We start from the raw sequence: 19764 nt of genomic DNA, 5'->3' as shown, positions 1-19764 counted from the left end.
AATATATGATGAATTACACATGTATTGCAATTGGATTGAAGTACCTCAGAGCGCAAATTGATTCATATCTTTGCACCATTTGTAATGACTATATTGGAATGTCTGTAATGTTTCTTTGACTGTACTGGGTACCTCAGAATGCAGAAACCGATAGCCAAGTTCCGCACACACGAGGACGCCCTCAACCGAGATCATAAGAACATAACATAAGAACATAAAAAATAGGAGCAGGAGTAGGCCATCTAGCCCTTCGAGCCTGCCCCGCCATTCAATAAGATCATGGCTGATCTGTCTTGGCTCAGTTCCACATTCCCGCCCTCTCCCCATAACCCTTAATCCCCTCGCTTATCAAAAACCCATCAACCCGCGTCTTAAAAATATTTAGCGAGGCAGCCTCCACCACTTCAACGGGCAGAGAATTCCAGAGATTCACCACCCTTTGAGTGAAGAAGTTCCTCCTCAACTCCGTTCTAAACCGCACCCCCTTTACCTTGAGGCTGTGCCCCCTAGTCCTACTATCCTTTCTGAGCGGGAAGAGTCTCTCCACCTCTATCCTATCCATCCCATTCATCATCTTATACGTCTCAATGAGATCTCCCCTCATTCTTCTAAACTCTAACGAGTACAAGCCTAGTTTATTCAGCCTCTCCTCATAGCTCAACCCCCTCAACTCCGGTATCAGCCTAGTAAACCTCCTCTGCACTCCCTCCAAGGCCAAAATATCCTTGCGTAAGTGCGGCGCCCAAAACTGCACACAGTACTCCAGCTGTGGCCTCACCAATGCCCTATACAGCCGCATAATCCTGGGGTCATGTCACACTATCTTCACAACAAATCCACACCACTTGCCTAGACTTGCAAAATCTCACTAACTGTCCTGGCTGGAGACAATACACATCTCTTTAACCTGTGTTAATGCTCTCTCCACTCCCATTATCTGTATCTTTAAGACTTGATTACCTGTAAAGACTCGCATTCTAACCATTATCTTGTAAATTGAGTTTGTGTCTTTATATGCCCTGTTTCTGAACATAGTTCCGACTCACCTGATGAAGGAGCAGCGCTCTGAAAGCTTGTGCTACCAAATAAACCTGTTGGACTTTAACCTGGTGTTGTGAGACTACTTACTATGCTTACCTCAGAGTGTAACAGGAGGAAGTAGAGAAGCTGAATGTTTTTGCACTTTCTGTAATGTTCTTTTTGACGTTTTATGAATTACGTACATTTTTGCAAAAAGAAATGGCGGACGTGGTACTGAGGGAGTGCCGCACGGTTGGAAACGCCATTTTTCAGACGAAACACAGGGGTGAATGTTGGGCAGGGGGTGGGGGAATTGTGGATGGCTCAACTCCCATTCCCCCACCCCCCCCGCCCCTCAGAAGCAAAGTCAGGGTGTAGTCATGAAGTGCTGTGGGTAAGCTAAACAAGAGCCAAGGAGGATCTCCCTTTACTGGGAAAAAGTCCTCAGGAACTGCCGACCAATCCCATTGTCCCAGCACCAAGAGTGGCGTGGAGGGGGGCGGGTGTTGGGATGTTACGGTGAGCGTAGACTCACCTCGGGACAGGCTGAATTGAGCAGTTTGTACAGTCTCTGATCTCCAAAGTTTTGCATCATTTAGGTATCAGCTGAATCGCCGTGAAAAATGTCACTGAGGCAACAATAGCACAGAATCTCTGAGAAAATACTGAAGAATGAAGCTTGGTCTTTGGAAGGCTTGGGAAGTATCAGTCCTTCATTGTGAGAGAGGGAGAGAGAGTGATAATGAAAATTAGACTGCAGAGAAACACTGATTGCCTGTGCTCAGTGCTAGCTTCCCTGGCCAGAGTTCGTGGCCTCTTTAAGATAAGAACATAAGAACATAAGAAATAGGAGCAGGAGTAGGCCATCCAGCCCTTCGAGCCTGCCCCACCATTCAATAAGATCATGGCTGATCTGTCGCTGCTCAGTTCCACTTTCCCGCCCTCTCCCCATAACCCTTAATCCCCTCTCCTATCAAAAACCCATCAACCCGCATCTTAAAAATATTTAGCGAGGCAGCCTCCACCACTTCAACGGGCAGAGAATTCCAGAGATTCACCACCCTTTGAGTGAAGAAGTTCCTCCTCAACTCCGTTCTAAACCGCCCCCCTTTTATCTTGAGGCTGTGCCCCCTAGTCCTACTGTCTTTTTTGAGCGGGAAGAGTCTTTCCACCTCTATCCTATCCATCCCATTCATCATCTTATACGTCTCAATGAGATCTCCCCTCATTCTTCTAAACTCTAACGAGTACAAGCCCAGTTTATTCAGCCTCTCCTCATAGCTCAACCCCCTCAACTCCGGTATCAGCCTAGTAAACCTCCTCTGCACTCCCTCCAAGGCCAAAATATCTTTGCGCAGGTGCGGCGCCCAAAACTGCACACAGTAGTCCAGCTGCGGCCTCACCAATGCCCTATACAGCTGCAGCAAGACCTCCCTACTTTTATATTCAATCCCCCTCGCTATGAAGGCCAGCATCCCATTCGCCTTCCTGACCACCTGCTGCACCTGCAAGCTGGGTTTTTGCGACTCATGCACAAAGATCAAACCAAATAAACAAACTCAGGACAAAGTAGAAGAGGCAGTTCCCCAAAAGGAGGGGGAACAGCCCGAACAAAATCAAAATACAAAGGAAACTTGAAAACGTCAAATTAAAATCTGGTTATTAGGGTCAATAATGCACCCCAGCCCCTGCGGTGCCCAGTGGGCATGAAAGGCATCAATTGCGCCCGTAGACACGGCATGCTCCCTCTCCAGGGACACCTGGCCACGAACGTAGCCGCAGTAGAGGGGTAAACAGTCCAGGGTTCTTGGGTGCAGCACCACTTGGATTAAGTGAGTAAAACAACACCATAAATGAGTCATTGAGAATGAGAATGCCACCAGTGAGCTAGATATACAGCAACGCAAGGTAAAAAAAATGCATTTACACATGTGCATCTTGGCGTCGCCCTGGTTTGGGAAATTGCCTTATAGCACAGAGAGTAGCCCCCCAACACACCCGTGTCAATCCCAGTCAGTACAAAGCTGGAGTTCCACTGGGGCTTCAACAATGGTCCTGGTGTCCCAGGGAGGGGATTTGGGGAGCGGTGGGAATCAGCAAGATTCCTGCTCCCCATCTCTGCTGCTTGAAGGAAAGTATGCCTGGGTGTAGGGTAAGGACTGGAGCAGGCTCTGCTGCGATGCCCTCACAGCTGAATGGCCCTCTAACTGAGCTCTCACATGGACAAAAAGAGATAAGCTCTTTGGCATCCATGGAAATGCACAGCAACGTGGGAGAGTGCCTTGGGATATGGCAAGAGAAACCTGGAGAAAGAATGAAAAAAATTGGAAGGCTGTAGGTTTCGCAGACATACAATTCTCATCAAAACTCACAGAAGGGTGGAGGAGGAGAGCGAGAAAGTTAAAAATAACCGCATTTAAAATTCATTACTCAAAGGGAGCAAGAAAGTGGCAGCAGATAATGAGCATGTCCCATCAGGAAGCTTGCTTTAGCTTTACAATGTAATTTAAATAGCGTCAGCTTTAATCCTCCTGACAATTGCAGCTTCATTCTCAACAGATGGTGAGCTGACTGTACCTACCTCACTTTTCTTGAATTTCACTTTTAAACTCTTCATTTTCTGTGTGTTGTGGCACTCTCCTGCCTGTCTCCGGGATGCTGTGAGCTAGCATAAGGGAAGAAATAAATAGCATCAAAACTGGTTAAATCACTCAAAGACCAGAACCTACAGACTTTGCAATTCAATAAATCAGCTGATCCCAACTGCACTTTGATTTGAATGGATACTCTGTAATTTACAAAGGGGATCAATTATTCTGTAGTACACGAGGGTTCAATAACCTGCAATGTACACAAGGGGTGGATTTCTCCCATTTTCGGACTAAGTGCGGTGGCAGGTGGCTCTGGAAAGGCTTTTCCGCTGACCAGGGTAGTGGGATCTTGCGCCAGGTTCTGCAATCAGAACTTCATTAACATTTTGTCTGCTTACGCGCGCTAACCATTTTCACCAAATCATCAAATACTTTGTGCTATCAATGTTGCGGTTTGGACTCCAGTGTCACACTCTCTGCTGTGTTGCCACTGAAAGCCGGACTGGGTTTCCCACACACATTCTCTCTTCCACCTTCTTACATTGGGAAAAAGATACAAAAGTCTGAGGTCATGTACCAACTGATTCAAGAACAGCTTCTTCCCTGCTGCTGTCAGACTTTTGAATGGACCTACCTCACATTAAGTTGATCTTTCTCTACACCCCAGCTATGACTGTAACACTACATTCTGCACTCTCTCCCTTCCTTCTCTATGAACTCTTTTCTGTCTGTATAGCGCGCAAAAAACAATACTTTTCACTGTCTGCTAATGCATGTAACAATAAATCAAATCAAAAGTCAAATCCTTCTCCTTAGCCACACTGTTTGCTATGACAACGTGAGTAGTGAGGCACCTTGTCCAGTCTCAAGAATATGAGCACATCCTGATAGAAAGAGGGCCAGTGGATGGGATCATGAGCTGGGCAGTGTTGATCATTTACCAACCTTCTGAGTCTTGGCAGCTCGTTACATGAGTGCAGAATATTCATACCAGGTAGTGATGGCAAGGCAATGCCACCTGCATGACTGTGTCTTGAGAATCCACTCCATGCTCTCCATGGTTCAATGGACTGCACTTTGATTTGGCAGCAATAATGACAATTTCCCCACAGGGAAAGCCTGTGGCCATCTGTTCCAAGGTCAACTAACAGTTGGACAACGTTTACCTGACAACGCAATATTGTCTCCTCCAGGTTCGTCCACTGACCATCCACCTCTCAAATGGGCCTTTCTGAAGGCCGGATTTCTATCTGCACTCAAGACGCCCAACCTACCCCAAGCCCGCCTCCGATCCCTTACTACATCTGGAGTCCCCTGCCCCAACTCCCAATCGAGGGAGGTGGTCAGTGGACGAACCTTTGTGCCAGGAGGAGACAATATTTCATTGTCAGGTAAATGTTGTCCATTCCTGTTAGCTGACCCTGGACCGAAAATCAGTGGTTCAAGCAGCCATATTTAAAAGTTGGGTTTATTGAAGCAGCCCAAAGGCAAAAAAAATAGGACAAGGAAATATGAATTCTAGTTCAAACGGTTTTTCCCCTTCGGGAGCTGGGCACCTGAGCAGGGAGCGAAAGGCTCTGCGTCTCTACTCACTTCACACTCTTTCTAAGCTCATGTGAGTAGTCAAGGGTAATAAAGGTAAACACAACTAAAATAATGAAATAAGTAAAGTTAAAGTTTATCTATTGGTCACAAGTAAGGCTCACATTAACACTCCAATGAAGTTACTGTGAAATTCTCCCAGTTTGTTACCAGTTAGAAAACGATACAGAACTGAACGCTGTCCTTAAACACCAGCTTTCAAACATGACACTTAGGGCCTTGTTTGTTTAGTTTGAGTTGCAGATGCTTATTTCTGGCCATATGTATTATTGAGGGTGACATGTCCTCAAGAAGCACCAAAGTAAGGGAAGCTTATAAATCTCTGTGCAAAGGCAGGTCTGATCCATAGAATCCCTATAGTGCAGAAGGAGGGCATTTGGCCCATTGAAGAGAACATGCAAACTCCGCGCGGTCACCCAAGGCCTGAACCGAACCCAGGTCCCTGGCCCTGCGAGGTAGCAGTGCTAACCACCGCACAAATGTGCCGCTCATAGCACCACAAACCTCACAATGGGCTGGGAAAGGAGGCAGATCACAAATCCACCCTAGCTGGAACCTTGTGCTGTTGATGCCTATCTGTTCCACACTGACCATCCAGCCAATGGAGCCAAGCAGCTCCAAAGCCAATGCACCCACCGCCCCCAACCTCCCTCGCCCCTGTCCCCGGGGAGCCCAAGTTGTTATGGCAACATACACTTTTACATGTACGTTGTAGTCCAGAGCAATGAGCAGCGATGGTAGAAGATCCCATTTTTCTGTCCATCACATGGCTGACTAGAAATCTCTCTGCCCGCTGTTACCACCCGCAGTTGGTGAGTGTTAGGAAAGTTTACAATTTTATGCTCAATCTGTTAACACCTTCCTTGGCCAGCAGGTTCCGGAGTACAACTTGGATCCAATGCTCCCAGATCAGAGGCAAGGATGTGACCCACTGCACCATATGACCTTCCCTTGGGTTCTTTCAAGCGGTTATTGGCTAGGCACGTGGAACACACTAGCATTATAGGGAGTGGGATAGCTTGATCTTGGGTTCGGCACAACATTGAGGGCCGAAGGGCCTGTACTCTGCTGTAGTGTTCTATGTTCTGTGTTCTAAGTATAAGAATAAAAGTATATTTTTGTGCCAGAACTTTGGGATATCACTCCCACACCTATGTCCTGACCCAGCATGGAGGATTGAGAACAGAACCAGTGAGAAAATAGTATGTAGCATCTCTGCAATGCTGCTTATAAACAGCTAACTGTAGAAGATTAAAGGCAATCTAGTTTAGTTGTTTAAGTTGATTAAAGAATTTCATAAGACTGACAGAGAGAAATAAGTTCCACTGGGGGATAGAGGGGAGTAACTTAGCATTAGGCTGTTCAGGAGTGATGTCAAGGAACACAGGAGGTAGTGGTAAAAATGGAATGGCCAGCGAGGTGGCATAAGAACATAAGAAATAGGAGCAGGAGTTGGCCATCTAGCCCTTCGAGCCTGCCCCGCCATTCAATAAGATCATGGCTGATCTGAAGTGGATCAGTTCCACTTTCCTGCTTTCTCCCCATAATCCTTAATTCCCCTGTCTATCAGAAACCTATCTACCCGTGACTTAAATATATTTAGCGAGGTAGCCTCCAACACTTCAACGGGCAAGTGGTTAGCACTGCTGCCTCGCAGTGTCAGGGGTCTGGGTTCGATTCCAGCCTCGGGTCACTGTCTGTACGGAACCCGCACATTCTCCCTGTATCTGCATGGGTTTCCTCCAGGTGCTCCGGTTTCCTCCCAGGCATGCTGGTTAGGGTGCACTTACCGAGCTAAATTCTCCCTCAGTGTACCCAAACAGGCGCAGGAGTGTGGCGACTGAGGGGTTTTCCACTGTAATTTCATTGCAGTGTTAATGTAACCCTGCTTGTGACACTGACAAATAAATTTTAAAACCAAAGCAGCAAAATTGAGTTAGGACACAGATTAGCCATGACCTCAGTGGAACAGGCTTGAGGGCTGAGTGGCCAGCTTCCATTCCCCTGTATCTCACTCAATTTTGTACTTTGTCTCAAATTGCCTTTAACCTTGCCACAAGTAGTTTTGTTCCAGTGGTGTTTAGCCAACACAGGTAACTCTGGTCAGACCCTGCCTTTCCACCCTGTGCCTTGGACCCACTGAATTTTCAATGTGTCACTAAAGAAGACCCAAGGGGATATTAATGCTGAATAATATAAAAGTGACGAGAGGCTGAAAGGAACCAGCTACCTGCCTGGCACCTGATACATTAATAAAATATAACTCCCAGCAAGCAGATGGCGCAGGTTCAGTAAGGTACAGTCTCACTCCATCATTCCTGTAAAGTGCTGTCACATGGAATTAGCCTCTTTTGCTGCCTATAGTGAATATCTTTGTACATTTATATGTAGCCTACACGTTCCCATGGTAAAGTACTTCACAGTTTTTATGCCTTCAGCTGCTTCATTTGTGACTGCCTCTCAGATGAGATGTTAATCCAAGGTTGTGACTTCCTTCACAGTTGAAGATTGAAAGGTCCCATAGCACTATATTGAACCATAGAACCCCTACAGTGCTGAAGGAGGCCATTCAGCCCATCGAGTCTGCACCAACTTTCCAAAAGAGCATCTTACTCAGGCCCAACCCTTGCCCTTATCTCCATAATCCCCGAGCATTTACCCCACTAAACCACTTAACTTACACACGTATTTGGACACTAAGGGGCAATTTAGCACAGCTAATCCACCTAACCTGCACATCTTTGAACTGTGGGAGGAAACCAGAGCACCCAGAGGAAACCCACACAGACACAAGGAGAATGTGCAAACTCCACAGAGACAGTAACCCAAGGCTGGAATTGAACCCGGATCTCTGGCGCCGTGAAACAGCAGTGCTAAACACTGTGCCACCATGCCGCCACTTGAACTTGATTAAAAACATTATTCTCGGTGTCCTGTATTGATTCTCCAGAAGGAACTCTTCAGTTGTAGGCAATAAATTGAAGCAAAACCAGACTTAGTCCAACTTATAAATCAAACAAAAAGGTTTAATAAAGAAACTTCATTACTCCAACACATGCAGCCTCGCCCTGGGCCATTCCAAGCTCCCAACAATTCTCTATTTATACTCTATTTATAATCACATCAACTGTTTTATAGTTTATTGGGTCAGCTAACCCTTACAGCTTGTTACCATTGGTCACACTTCAACAGATCTAATGTTATCACTGGTTATATTCTAAGATCCTGGCCAATATATATCCCTCAACCAACACCACAAATGTAGATTCTCTTATGGTCATACTTATTTTCACAACTTTGAGACATCCTAAAGGTGTTGGAGACAGTGAGGGATTTTTGGAACTGCAGTCATTTTGTATTGTGGAAAAGGTGACAAGCACAGCAAGATCCCACAAACAGCGGTGTGGTGATGATGGGATAGTCTTTGTCAGTGACTTTGGTTGAGGGCTAAGTATTGGCCGAGACATGAGGAATGATTCTCAGCTCTTCTTCACAGAAAGGTATGATTATAGATTCCAGATTGTAACTTATTCCCAGGTACCCATTATTCAAGGTATAAATCACCTCACTGTTTAGTTAAACATTTGAAAAATCAAAGCCATCCCCAACACAAAGTCTTATCTTATTATCAAATGCCCTAATGTTGTATCTCTTCCTGACTGTACCCCTCCATGGCTGCTGTCTTCAGGTGAAGCAAGATCAATCCACATTTGAGTGGGATTCCTGACCATTTACCATCTCCATTATAAACAGTGTTCACTTCCACCTCTGAAATACTGTGTAATACCATTCCTACTTCAATTCATTTATTCCTCAAATTTAATTCTATGGGCAGGATTTTAAGACCGTGCTCATTCTGAAACCATAAGGTCCTACCCAATGTCAACATACCTTCCATGGTAAACCCCAGGCCTGCTCCAATTTCCAGCCTTTATCACCTCTCCCATCCTCAAAATTCATCAAAGATTCTGTCTGTGGTCTGTGTTCTATTTTGTACTTTCCTGCTCACACGTTACTCCTCTGCCCACTGCTCCACGTTGGTTCCAATTGCCCAATGTCTCAAATTTAAAAGGATTATTCTTGTCTTTAAATTCCTCCAGGGCCTGTGTGTTTCAGAACCTCCTCCAGCCCTGCATCTTTCTCCAGAACACTCTGCATTGGATTCTCCTATTTGAAGGCTGACGGGTGGCTCCAGCAGCACACAGCTGCTGACCAGGGTGGTGGGATCCTGCGCCAGTTCCTGCAGTCAGAAGCTCACTAATTATGCATAGTCCCCTCCAACTCTCCTGGTGGGTGAGCAAATGATTTGTTCACCAGCCCTCAGCTGACAGGTTTGAGGATCCCAGAGCTATATTTATACACCAGTCCAGCACTCTCGCCAGCCCAGCTGCCTTCACCAGTCAGTGCAGAATGTCAGCAGTCATGATGTGGATATGCCGGCGTTGGACTGGGGTAAACACAGTAAGAAGTCTGACAACACCAGGTTTCAGTCCATTCGAATGTCAGCAGCACAGAGGGAAAAGGCTTGCAGCCTCAAGAGGAAGCCTACTCCTTGATTCAATCATCTTCCCCCAGAGCCCATCACCTGCCCATGCCCCACTAGGACCTCTACCCACCACACCTAGAATCTTCACCCATCCCCTCCCAATAAGCGATGGGATATCCCTTTCACCCTCTTGCTTGTGATGCAGCCTTGTTGGACAGGGTCCAGCTTTCCTCCCTTGGTCATCCCTCGGCCTTCCATTGTGCAGTTTCTTTATCCATCTCCTTTCCCCTCTGCCTGCGAGCATAAGCCTTGCCCTTCACTCCTCCTACCACATTGCCCCCCTTAGACTTCATTCATCAACCTATCCATCGGCCTCATCTCATACTCCACCTCAAGTCAAACTTTGGACCTTTGATGCAATGGCTCATGAGTCCCGCAGCACAGTGCTCTCCGGATAGACACTGGTGTGTGGCACCAGGGGCAAGGAGACTCCTGTACTCCCCAACCAGCACAGTACTGATCCCACCTAGTGACACAGAAGGGTCTGAGCCCAGCAGCAGAGTGCTGTCCGTGTGATGGAGGGCAGGAACCGGTCTGCCTGGCAGAGTGGTGAACAGCGCATCAGGAGCAGCACAGCACTATGACAGTGATGCACTCACCCCAAAGTCTCTGGTGAACTGAGGACCACCTTGTGCTCACCACTCACGAGCAATCGGGTTTGACGCTGATGTAATTTCCCGCTGGCGTGCTGTAAGATTGAAAGGCTTGATGGGATGGTGGGGGGCAGCTGTTTGAATGAGCATTCCTGACACACAAGTGAATGTAAATGGTATTTATACCATCTGGCAACAGGAAGAGAGACCCGCCATTAACCTGTCATTAAGAGAATTGCAATGGGATTTTACGCCAGTGGGTTTCTAACTTTACGGCTTCCATTGTGTTCACTGCAGCCGCCTGCCTCCAGACCCACTATGGGCTGGCTGGGAGAATTCCACCCTCTGTTCCTTTCACACTGCTCTTTTGTGTACCTTCTTCCCTGTCTCTCAACTCTGAAGTCATGACTACAACTGCTTAGGCTCCACAGTCTGGAATTCTCTGTGTAAACCCCTCACCTTTCTACACCCCTCTATGTGAGATTTTCCTCATAAATCAACTACTTTGACAAAGCGTTGAGTCACTCCTCTTAACTACCTTTGGCTTACTGTACATTTTTAAAAATTACTTTTCGGTGAAGCGCCTTATGAGTGTCGTTGTTGTCGACATGTATCTCATTCAACATATTAAACCACTAAACCCACCAACTAGATTCCAGCCTGCACCTCAATTCCATATACTCATTATTCTGTATATCCACCTCTGTATCTTTTAGATTCTAGCCTGTAGCTCACTGCAACAATCCACTATCTCCCCAGGCAATAAAATGTGAGGCAAGTCAATGCGTTAAGATAACCCATTGTACAAAACATCGCCAAAGAGAGAGCAAACCTTTCAGTAAATGGGATCATTTGAACTTGCTCCAGGCTGCGGAGAGGTGCCAAGACTTCTTTATGTCGGAGATCACCATTTGTTTCCTCCTGTATTAAATGTCCACAGATAATGTTTGAGGTAAAAACTCACCAATGCTTCAACCTTGCAACAACTTTCCTTGATGTAGTTGATAACGTGTGATTATTCTTGTGACCTCCTCAACAAGTGAGCATGTTCTCAGGGTCTTATCTTTTATCTTCATTAGCTTGTAGCTTCATGTCAAGTCACTTAGTGCAGCCTGATACCTACTAATGACTGACAAGTACCAGGCCAATAGGGGCTTACAGGAAGCACTCCAAATATGGTTGCCTGATTTAATGGGCTGAGGCTGTTGGGTGGGACAGGATGAACCCGGTTGCTGGATTTACATCGCTCTGCGTGCTGCAATGTGGATAGTGGTAATCCAGCATGGGAGTCGTTCCACATCACAGAAAACACCGGAACAGCCTCATCCTTTCTGACTTTGTTCATTATTTTCAAATCCCCCTTGTCTGTAACCCCCTCCCTATCTCTGTAATCTCCACCATCTTCCAAGATATCTCCTCCAATTCTGATCTCACGAACAACCCAACTTTGCTCACTCGACAAATGGCAACAATACATCAGCAATCTAAAGCCGAAACTCTGGAATTTCCTTCCCAAACATTTTCTCCTCTCCTCTCTGGGCAGCACAGTGGTTAGCAGTGCTGCCTCAGAGCACCAGGAACCCAGGTTCAATTCTGACCTTGCGTGACTGCCAGTGTGCAGTTTGCACATTCTCCCCATGTCTGCATGGGTTTCCACAGGGTGCTCCAGTTTCCTCCCACAGTCCAAAGTTGTGCAGATTAGGTTGATTGGCCGTGATAAATTGCCCCTTAGTGTCGGGGGGTAAATATGTGGGGTTATGAGAGTAGGACAGGACCTGGGTGGGATTGTTGCTGTTGCAGGCTCGATGGGCTGAATAGCTTCCTCGTGCATTGTAGATTCTAAGATTATCTCTCCTCATTTAAAACTCACTTAAAACCTTCCTCTTTAACCATGTGACTCAGTGTGAGAATTGCTTGAAACCATCACTTTGAAGCATCTTGAGGTGTTTTACTGAGTTAAAAACGCTGTAATAATGTCAGTTGTTGCTGTGTTTAGACTGTGTGGAAGAAATTTGAACTTTCCCCACCGGGGCAGGAGGGATAATCAGGGTGGCCTCATAGCTACAATTAGTTTTATTGCAGAGTGATGTTTAAATCTACTCCCCTGAATCCTGCTCACATCTCCACTCTCTGTTTGATCCTCTTGCCCTTCTTGATCACAATGGGCCTGATTTTACCATTGCATGCGCCCATTTTTGGGTGCAGAAACTTGATAAAGTCAGGCATAAGGTGAATAGCATGATCTGCGCCCGCGCCCACACAGATTCCCACTTTACCAAGGCCTGAAAATTGCCGCGATCGGCACCATGCCCGAAACAGGCGTGATATCAATTTAAATGCATTTGCACGCATTTAAATTGATTTAATAAGCTGGATGTCCAAACTTACCGGCATTTCCCCCTTTACCACCATGTTCGCCGTCCAGATTCAGTGCGAAACGGGCCTGCTTTTCCGGGCGCTCCAGCTTCTGAAGAGGTAAGTTCAGAGCTTCCAGCCGCTCTCTGACTCAGACTGGTGGTGGTGGGGGGAGGCTGGGGAGAAGGGTGGGCTAGATCGTTCTCTGGTGGGGGGGTGTGGGAGGGACAGGGGCAGCAGGATCCGCTACCACTCAGTGGGGGGAAAGGGAGCAGGGAATTGCAATCGGTCTGGGTAGCGGGGGGGGGGCCGCGAATAAGGGGGACAGTTATGTTTTGGGGGTGGGACGATGTCTGTGGGGCCATTGCTCCCGGGCCGCTTTATCCGCCTTGTGCAGCCTGGGAGCGATGTGACAGGGGAGCACCTTTTAAAATATTTTTTACTGCGCATGTGCCGTTGAAGGCTCCAAGCGTAGCAGCAACATTTCAGGCGCGATAAGCCCCACCCGTAGCGCGATTCAGGCTTGTGACTTTTCTTTCATGCTCGGTGCGTGTGGGACCACAGAGAACAGGTTTCCAAGTCAAACCTGAATTGCGCCCAGATTCAGCACTTAGAATCAAAACGGTAAAAATCGCCCCCGATATATCCCCGCAGGTTCAGTTCAAACTCTCTCCACATGATGGAAACTTAACCATCCACTTCCCACCCGCCATATTTTCATGGGTATCCAAACTACTTTGGCACATTGGGCACAACCAGCCCCTGCAGCTGATTAATGCTGCTCTTCACAGTAAAATCTAGCAGGAAAAGCCCAAAAGGTTAGCAATAACTGATCGTATAGAATCGTAGAGTGCCAAAGGAAGCCATTCGGTCCACTGAGTCTCCACTAACTACAATCCCACCCCAGCCCTATCCTCACAACCCCATGCATTTACCTTAGCTAATCCCCCTGACACTAAAGGACAATCTTGCATGGACAATCCACCTAACCTGGTGGATCTTTGGACTGTGGGAGGAAACCGCAATGCCCAGAGGAAACCCACGTAGAATGTGCAAACTCTACACAGATAGTGACCCAAGCTGGGAATTAAACCCAGCTCCCTGGCGCAGTGCAGCAGCAGTGCTGACCACTGTGCCACCATACCATAGCAAGGAGTCTGACAACACCAGGTTTAAGTCCAACCAATTTATCTGATAGTAAACTCACAACCCCAAAAGCTTGTGAGTTTACTATCAAATAAATCGGTTGGACTTTAACCTGGTGTTGTCAGACTCCTTACTGTGTTTACCCCAGTCCAACGCCGGCATCTCTACATCATGACCACCATGCCATCCCATGGGTCCAATGGAAGAGGAAGCTTTCCTCTGAACCCTCCTGGAATTGTGTGAGCTGCTGTTCCCTTCCACTTCCCACTCATCTGGCTGGGTTTACTTTCTGATTTCCCTATACGTTGGACTGGAGCTGGACTGCCGGTCAACAAGCTGGATTTCCTGCATGAGGAAATAACCAAGTACCAGTGCTGAGCGCCTCCCAAAGCCCACAAACCCACCCACCTCTCCACCCAACTCCTCCCAATTATCAGGACCACCTTTCTGTGCCTGTCTCACATTATGTGGGTGAGGTTTTCCAGTCACACCCACCCCAAGGCCCGAAATTCCCCCAGAGGTCAACGGACCTTTAAATGGTCTGTCAAATGTTCCATCCGGCTTGTGCTGATTCCTGCAGCGGGCAGCACCAGGATCCCTGGATCTCTGTCGCTCTGTCTGTGCGCCTCTCTTTCTATTTCGCATTCTCCAGTCACGAATCTCAGCTGTGACCCGGCTGGTTTGGTTCAAAAGCCCATTTTATGCTCTTTCTGAGCCTACGCAAGCCGAGAACAAAATCAGGTGGGTGAAATTGACTTCCAACCTATCTTCCTGCCAGTCCATTTAGATTAAAAACAGGAAAAGCAAGACATGGGGGTGCTGGAAATCAGAAATCTTAGGATCCCGACCATGCCGAAGGAGGCCATTCGGCCCATTCAGCCTGTACCAAAAACAACCCCACCCAGGCCCTATCCCCGAGGCCAGCCTCCTGTAAACAACACTCTTTATTCAAAACATAAGATAAATACTTCTGCAGCTACATGCACAGGTCAAACACAAAGATCTTCGACCTGTTGACTTGAGTAAAACCAGTCGGTTTTCAGACCCCCTCGCCCACCGCCCCCGTCCCCGTCCCCCCCCCCCCAACTCCTTCTTTATTGGGCAAGCCTCCTCAGGACTAATAGAGGAGTTTGTACTCCACAAGGCTCATATAGGTTTATTGATGATCCTGCGTGGCTGTCATTACAGGTCTCACGGTCATTGCTACAAACAACCTGGGAGATGAGGGGATTATTATTATTATGTAGATTGTTTACATGTTAATTAGTACTTTAAAATTCCTCTGGAATTCAGCTGTTTGAACCAAAGCTGTAATGAGGTCAGTTCCTTTTTCCCCTATTGCGTGACACCACTCAACCAATGTTGTGTTGTCCATCCATCCATCAACTGTCCGTCCTTTCAAGGATGACATCCTTTCAAGATTACAAGCTCATGTCACGGGTCTTCATGTGATTTAATTTCTCAGTCCACAGGTCTTTAAAAATCATACAATCGCTGCAGTGCAGAAGGAGGCCAGTCGGTCTATCAAGTCTGCACTGACCACAATCCCACCCAGGCTCTACCCCCATTACTTCATGCATTTACCCTAGCTAGTCCCCCTGACACTAAGGGACAATTCACTGTGGCCAATCCACCTACCCGCACATCTTTGGACTGTGGGAGGGAACCGGAACACCCAGAGGAAACCCACACAGACATGGGGAGAATGTGCAAACACTGCACAGACAGTAACCCAAGCCGGGAATTGAACCCAGGTCCCCGGCACTGTGAGGCAAAAGTGCTAACCACTGTGCCACCCACAGAGACGTGGGATGGGATTTTACAGCCTCGCTTATTCTGAAACCGTAAAATCCTGTCCAAGGTCAATGAACAGAGATAGATAGGCTCTTCATCAATAAGGGGATCAGGGGTTATGGGGAAAAGACAGGAGATTGGGGATGAGAAAAATATCAGCCATGATTGAATGGAGAAGCAGACTTGATGAGCCGAATGGCCTAATTCTGCTCCAATGTCTTATAGAACCATAGAAAATTACAGCTCAGAAACAGGCCTTTTGGCCCTTCTTGTCTGTGCCGAACCATTTTTTTGCCTAGTCCCACTGACCTGCACTTGAATCATATCCCTCCACACCCCTCTCATCCTTGAACCCGTCCAAGTTTTTCTTAAATGTTAAAAGTGACCCCGCACTTATCCGGCAGCTCATTCCACACTCCCACCACTCTCTGCGTGAAGAAGCCCCCCCTAATATTCCCTTTAAACTTTTCTCCTTTCACCCTTAACCCATGTCCTCTGGTTTTTTTCTCCCCTAGCCTCAGTGGAAAAAGCCTACTTGCATTCACTCTATCCACACCCATCAAAATCTTATACACCTCTATCAAATCTCCCCTCATTCTTCTACGGTCCAGGGAATAAAGTCCTAACCTATTCAATCTCTCTCTGTAACTCAGCTTCTCAAGTCCCGGCAACATCCTTGTGAACCTTCTCTGCACTCTTTCAACCTTATTTACATCTGTCCTGTAACTCGGTGACCAAAACTGTACACAATACTCTAAATTCAGCCTCACCAATGCCTTATATAACCTTACCATAACACTCCAACTTTTATACTCGATACTCCGATTTATAAAGGCCAATGTACCAAAAGCACTCTTTACAACCCTATCCACCTGTGACAACACTTTTAGGGAATTCTGTACCTGTATTCCCAGATCTTATGGACCTTCCTATTGGCCATCCCTCACCCACTCTGATTCCCTTGGCGGGCAAAGGTGGTAAAATTCCAGCAATTCAGTAACATGTCCCACAACATCATGAAATCCAGAGTGCAGAATTTGTTTCCTTCTCTGCTGCCACTCTGCCTCACTCATTAAGATGTTTGGACTCAAGGTGTGATGCTACCTGATGGACAAGTTGCCACCATTCTGAACAACTGGCCCCAAGCTCCTCCCAGTCATTAATGTCAATGCTGCCACACTTCCAGGAGAGCTTCAGAGTATCTTTGAAGCATTTCCTTTGCCCTCTCCTGTCACTATGCCATTTGAGAGTTGGGAAAACCAGACCTGGCAGGGGAGATAATCTTTGGACGGATCTGAAAGCAGTGTTCACCTTCACAGATTGCTCCCTCTGCAGATCAACAGCAACCTTTTGCTTCAATATTTTGCCAGATAAAAAGCAATTCTGATAAAGCCCACAGAAAAATACCCATGAACTTAGTGGACCAGTGAGCACATCATTGGGACAATGTCTCAAGTGAAATTACTCAAAATTCATATTACACTCTACACTGTCAATCCAGTCAGCAAAATAAGGGATAAATCTTACAATTTTGTAATCCTGACTTTTAAATTAATTTACAGGGTGTGAACATCACTAACATTTATCCCTAATTGGCCTTGAGAGGGTGGTTGTGAGCTGCCTTTTTGAACCGCTGAATCCCTGAAGTGTAGGTACACCCACAGCGCTGTCAGGAGCTGACCCAGTAGCAGTGAAGGTACAGCGATATAGTTCCAAGTCAGATTGGTGAGGGACTTGGAGAGGAACGTCCAGGAGGTGGTGTTCCCAAGTATCTACTGCTCTTGTCCTTCTAGATGGTGGTGGTCCTGAGTTTGGAAGGTGCTGCCTTAGGAATCTTGGTGAGTTCCCGCAGTGCATCTTGTGAATGGTACACACACTACCACTATTCGTTGGTGGTGGAGGGATTGAATGTTTGTGGAAGATGTAGCAATCAGACAGGGTGCTTTGTCCTGGATTTGGTCAAGCTTGTTGAATGTTGTTGGTGCTGCATTCACCGAGGCAATTGGAAAATATTCCATCGCACTCCTGACTTGTGTCTTGTAGATGGTGGACATACTTTGTGGGATAATTACTGGCTACAGAATTCCTAGCTCTGGTATTTATATGGACAGTCCATTTCAGTTTCCAATCAGTGGATGTTGATAGTGGGGGATTCAGAGATGGTAATGCCATTGAATGTCAAGCATGGATAGTCAGATCCCCTCTTGTTGGAGATGATCATTGCCTGGCCCTTATTGTCACTTGTCATCCCAAGCATGGATATTGTCCAGGTTTGCTGCATTTGGACATGGATTGCTTCAGTGCCTAAGAAGTCATGAACGTTGTGCAGTCATAGCAAACACCCCCACTTTTGACCTTGTGATGGAAGAATAGTCATTGATAAAGCAGTTGAAGATGGTTGGGCCCAGGACACTATCCTGCAGTGGTGTCCTGGAGCTGAGGTGATTGACCTCCAATCACCACAGCCATCTTCCTTTGTGCCAGGTATGACTTCAGCCAGCTGAGTTTTTCTCCTGATTCCCCTTTTGCTGGGGTTGTTTGATGCCATTCTCGGACAAGTGATGCCTCAATGTTGAAGGCAGTGACTGTCGCCTCACCTCTGGAATTCAGCTCTTTGGTCCATGTTTGAACCAAGGCTGTAATGAGGTCAGGAGCTGAGTGACTCTGGCGAAACCCAAATTGGGTGTCACTGAGTAGGTTATTACTGAGCAAGTGCTGCTTGATGGTGCCGTCGATGACCCCTTCCATCACTTTACTGATGATCCAGAATAGACTGATTGGGCGGTAATTTCTGGGATGAATTTGTCCTGTTTCTTGTGCACAGGACACTCCTGCACAATTTTCCAAATTGCCGGGTGGATGCCAGTGTTGTCACTGTACTAGAAGAGTCTGACGAGGGGAGCAGCAAATCTTTGTGCTGTAGGAATGCAGGATTTTCACATTAACTTCATTGCAGTGTTAATGCAAGCTTACTTGTGACAATAATAAACTTAAATTTATATTAGTAATTTAGTGGCGATGAGGCACAGGTTGGCGGCCTTCGGAATTTACTGACCAACTATCAGCCTGTCTCAGTTGGCAGCACTTCTGGTTCTAAAGGTTCTTTTGCAAGAAGATCCTTTGTTCAGATAAAATTTGAAAGACTTTTCTAAATATTGTAACAGTAAAGTTAACAATGTCAATGCCATATTTTCTGTAATTAAAAAGTTTAAAATAAGATTAAATTTAGAATAAAGGATGGATTACATTCAAGGGACATATGATAAAGAGGCCCCTCCTCTGAGCATCTCCAGCTGCAGCACCCTCTGGAGGACTGGAGGTCCACCCCTCAGCGTGTCCGGTGACGTCATTGCGCCTCGCTGCGTGTCCGTGTGACGTCATTGCGCCTCGCTGCGTGTCCGTGTGACGTCATTGCGCCTCGCTGCGTGTCCCGGTGACGTCATTGCGCCTCGCTGCGTGTCCCGGTGACGCCGGCGCGTCTCCCCACACGCCCACAGTTTGGATCCCTCTCCCGCTGTGGGTGCTGTTCCGCCCGCCATGTCGGTCAACTACGCAGCTGGACTGTCCGAGTACGAGCACAAGGGAAAATGCGGCCTGCCCGAGGTAAGAAACCGCAGGCCCCGCCGCCTGGGAGCTCGGGGTGGGAAAGACACCGGGCCCACTGGGGAGGTAGCCAGGGGCCTTCACTGGGACAGCCTGCCCAGGGCCTCGCACAGAGGCTGGGGGAAGAGCGCAGGAGTCGCAGAGTGTTGGGGATGGGGCACAGAGGGGCGGGGCTGGGGGGCGTGGCGGGGTGGGGTGGGAGCGGCGGAGTTGGGGGCGGGTGTGGGGAGCGGAGCTGGGGGCGGGGGCGTGGGGGTGGGAGCGGTGGGGGTGGGGGTGGGAGCGGTGGGGGTGGGAGGGACGCGCGGGGTGGGGGTGGGAGGGACGCGCGGGGTGGGGGTGGGGGTGGGAGCAGTGTGGGGGGGAGCTGGGGTGGGGAGCAGGCTGGGGGATGTGTGGCGTGTGTTGACGAGAAGATGGAGAGGGTCACTAAGAAGATTGTGCATGTCAACACAGACATCAAGTGAAGGAGTAGCAGCACTCCGAAAGCTCGTGCTGCCAAATAAATCTGTTG

At 47.5% G+C, this 19764-nt stretch overlaps 2 protein-coding genes across 7 annotated transcripts in view; one reads left to right on the top strand and one right to left on the bottom strand.

Moving 5' to 3' along the window:
* Window positions 1–11459, bottom strand: part of LOC145358777 (ankycorbin-like) — a 123007-nt gene extending 111548 nt beyond the window's left edge. For 5 of the 6 annotated variants that reach the window (XM_080213049.1, XM_080213056.1, XM_080213052.1 and 2 more), the window contains exons 1-2: window positions 9105–9430; window positions 3602–3685 (exon numbers count right to left, since the gene is read on the bottom strand). In XM_080213049.1, coding sequence (XP_080069175.1) covers window positions 3602–3685; window positions 9105–9173 — 153 coding nt within the window. In that variant the 5' untranslated portion in view covers window positions 9174–9430. Of the gene's footprint in view, window positions 1–3601; window positions 3686–9104; window positions 9431–11316 lie in introns of those variants that run through there. The other variant, XM_080213055.1, reaches the window with a different exon arrangement.
* Window positions 11460–19122: 7663 nt separating this feature from the next.
* The window catches only part of sirt6 (sirtuin 6), a 49630-nt gene continuing 48988 nt past the window's right edge, over window positions 19123–19764 (top strand). The window contains exon 1 of the mRNA XM_080212947.1: window positions 19123–19250. Coding sequence (XP_080069073.1) covers window positions 19185–19250 — 66 coding nt within the window. The 5' untranslated portion in view covers window positions 19123–19184. The remainder of the gene's footprint in view (window positions 19251–19764) is intronic.

Source organism: Carcharhinus amblyrhynchos, chromosome 26 (genome assembly GCF_965287045.1).
Source record: "Carcharhinus amblyrhynchos chromosome 26, sCarAmb.v2.hapA, whole genome shotgun sequence".
Taxonomy (NCBI): Eukaryota; Metazoa; Chordata; class Chondrichthyes; order Carcharhiniformes; family Carcharhinidae; genus Carcharhinus; species Carcharhinus amblyrhynchos.
The sequence above is the reverse complement of the archived record's forward strand: the minus strand, read 5'-3'. Positions and strand labels throughout refer to the sequence as shown.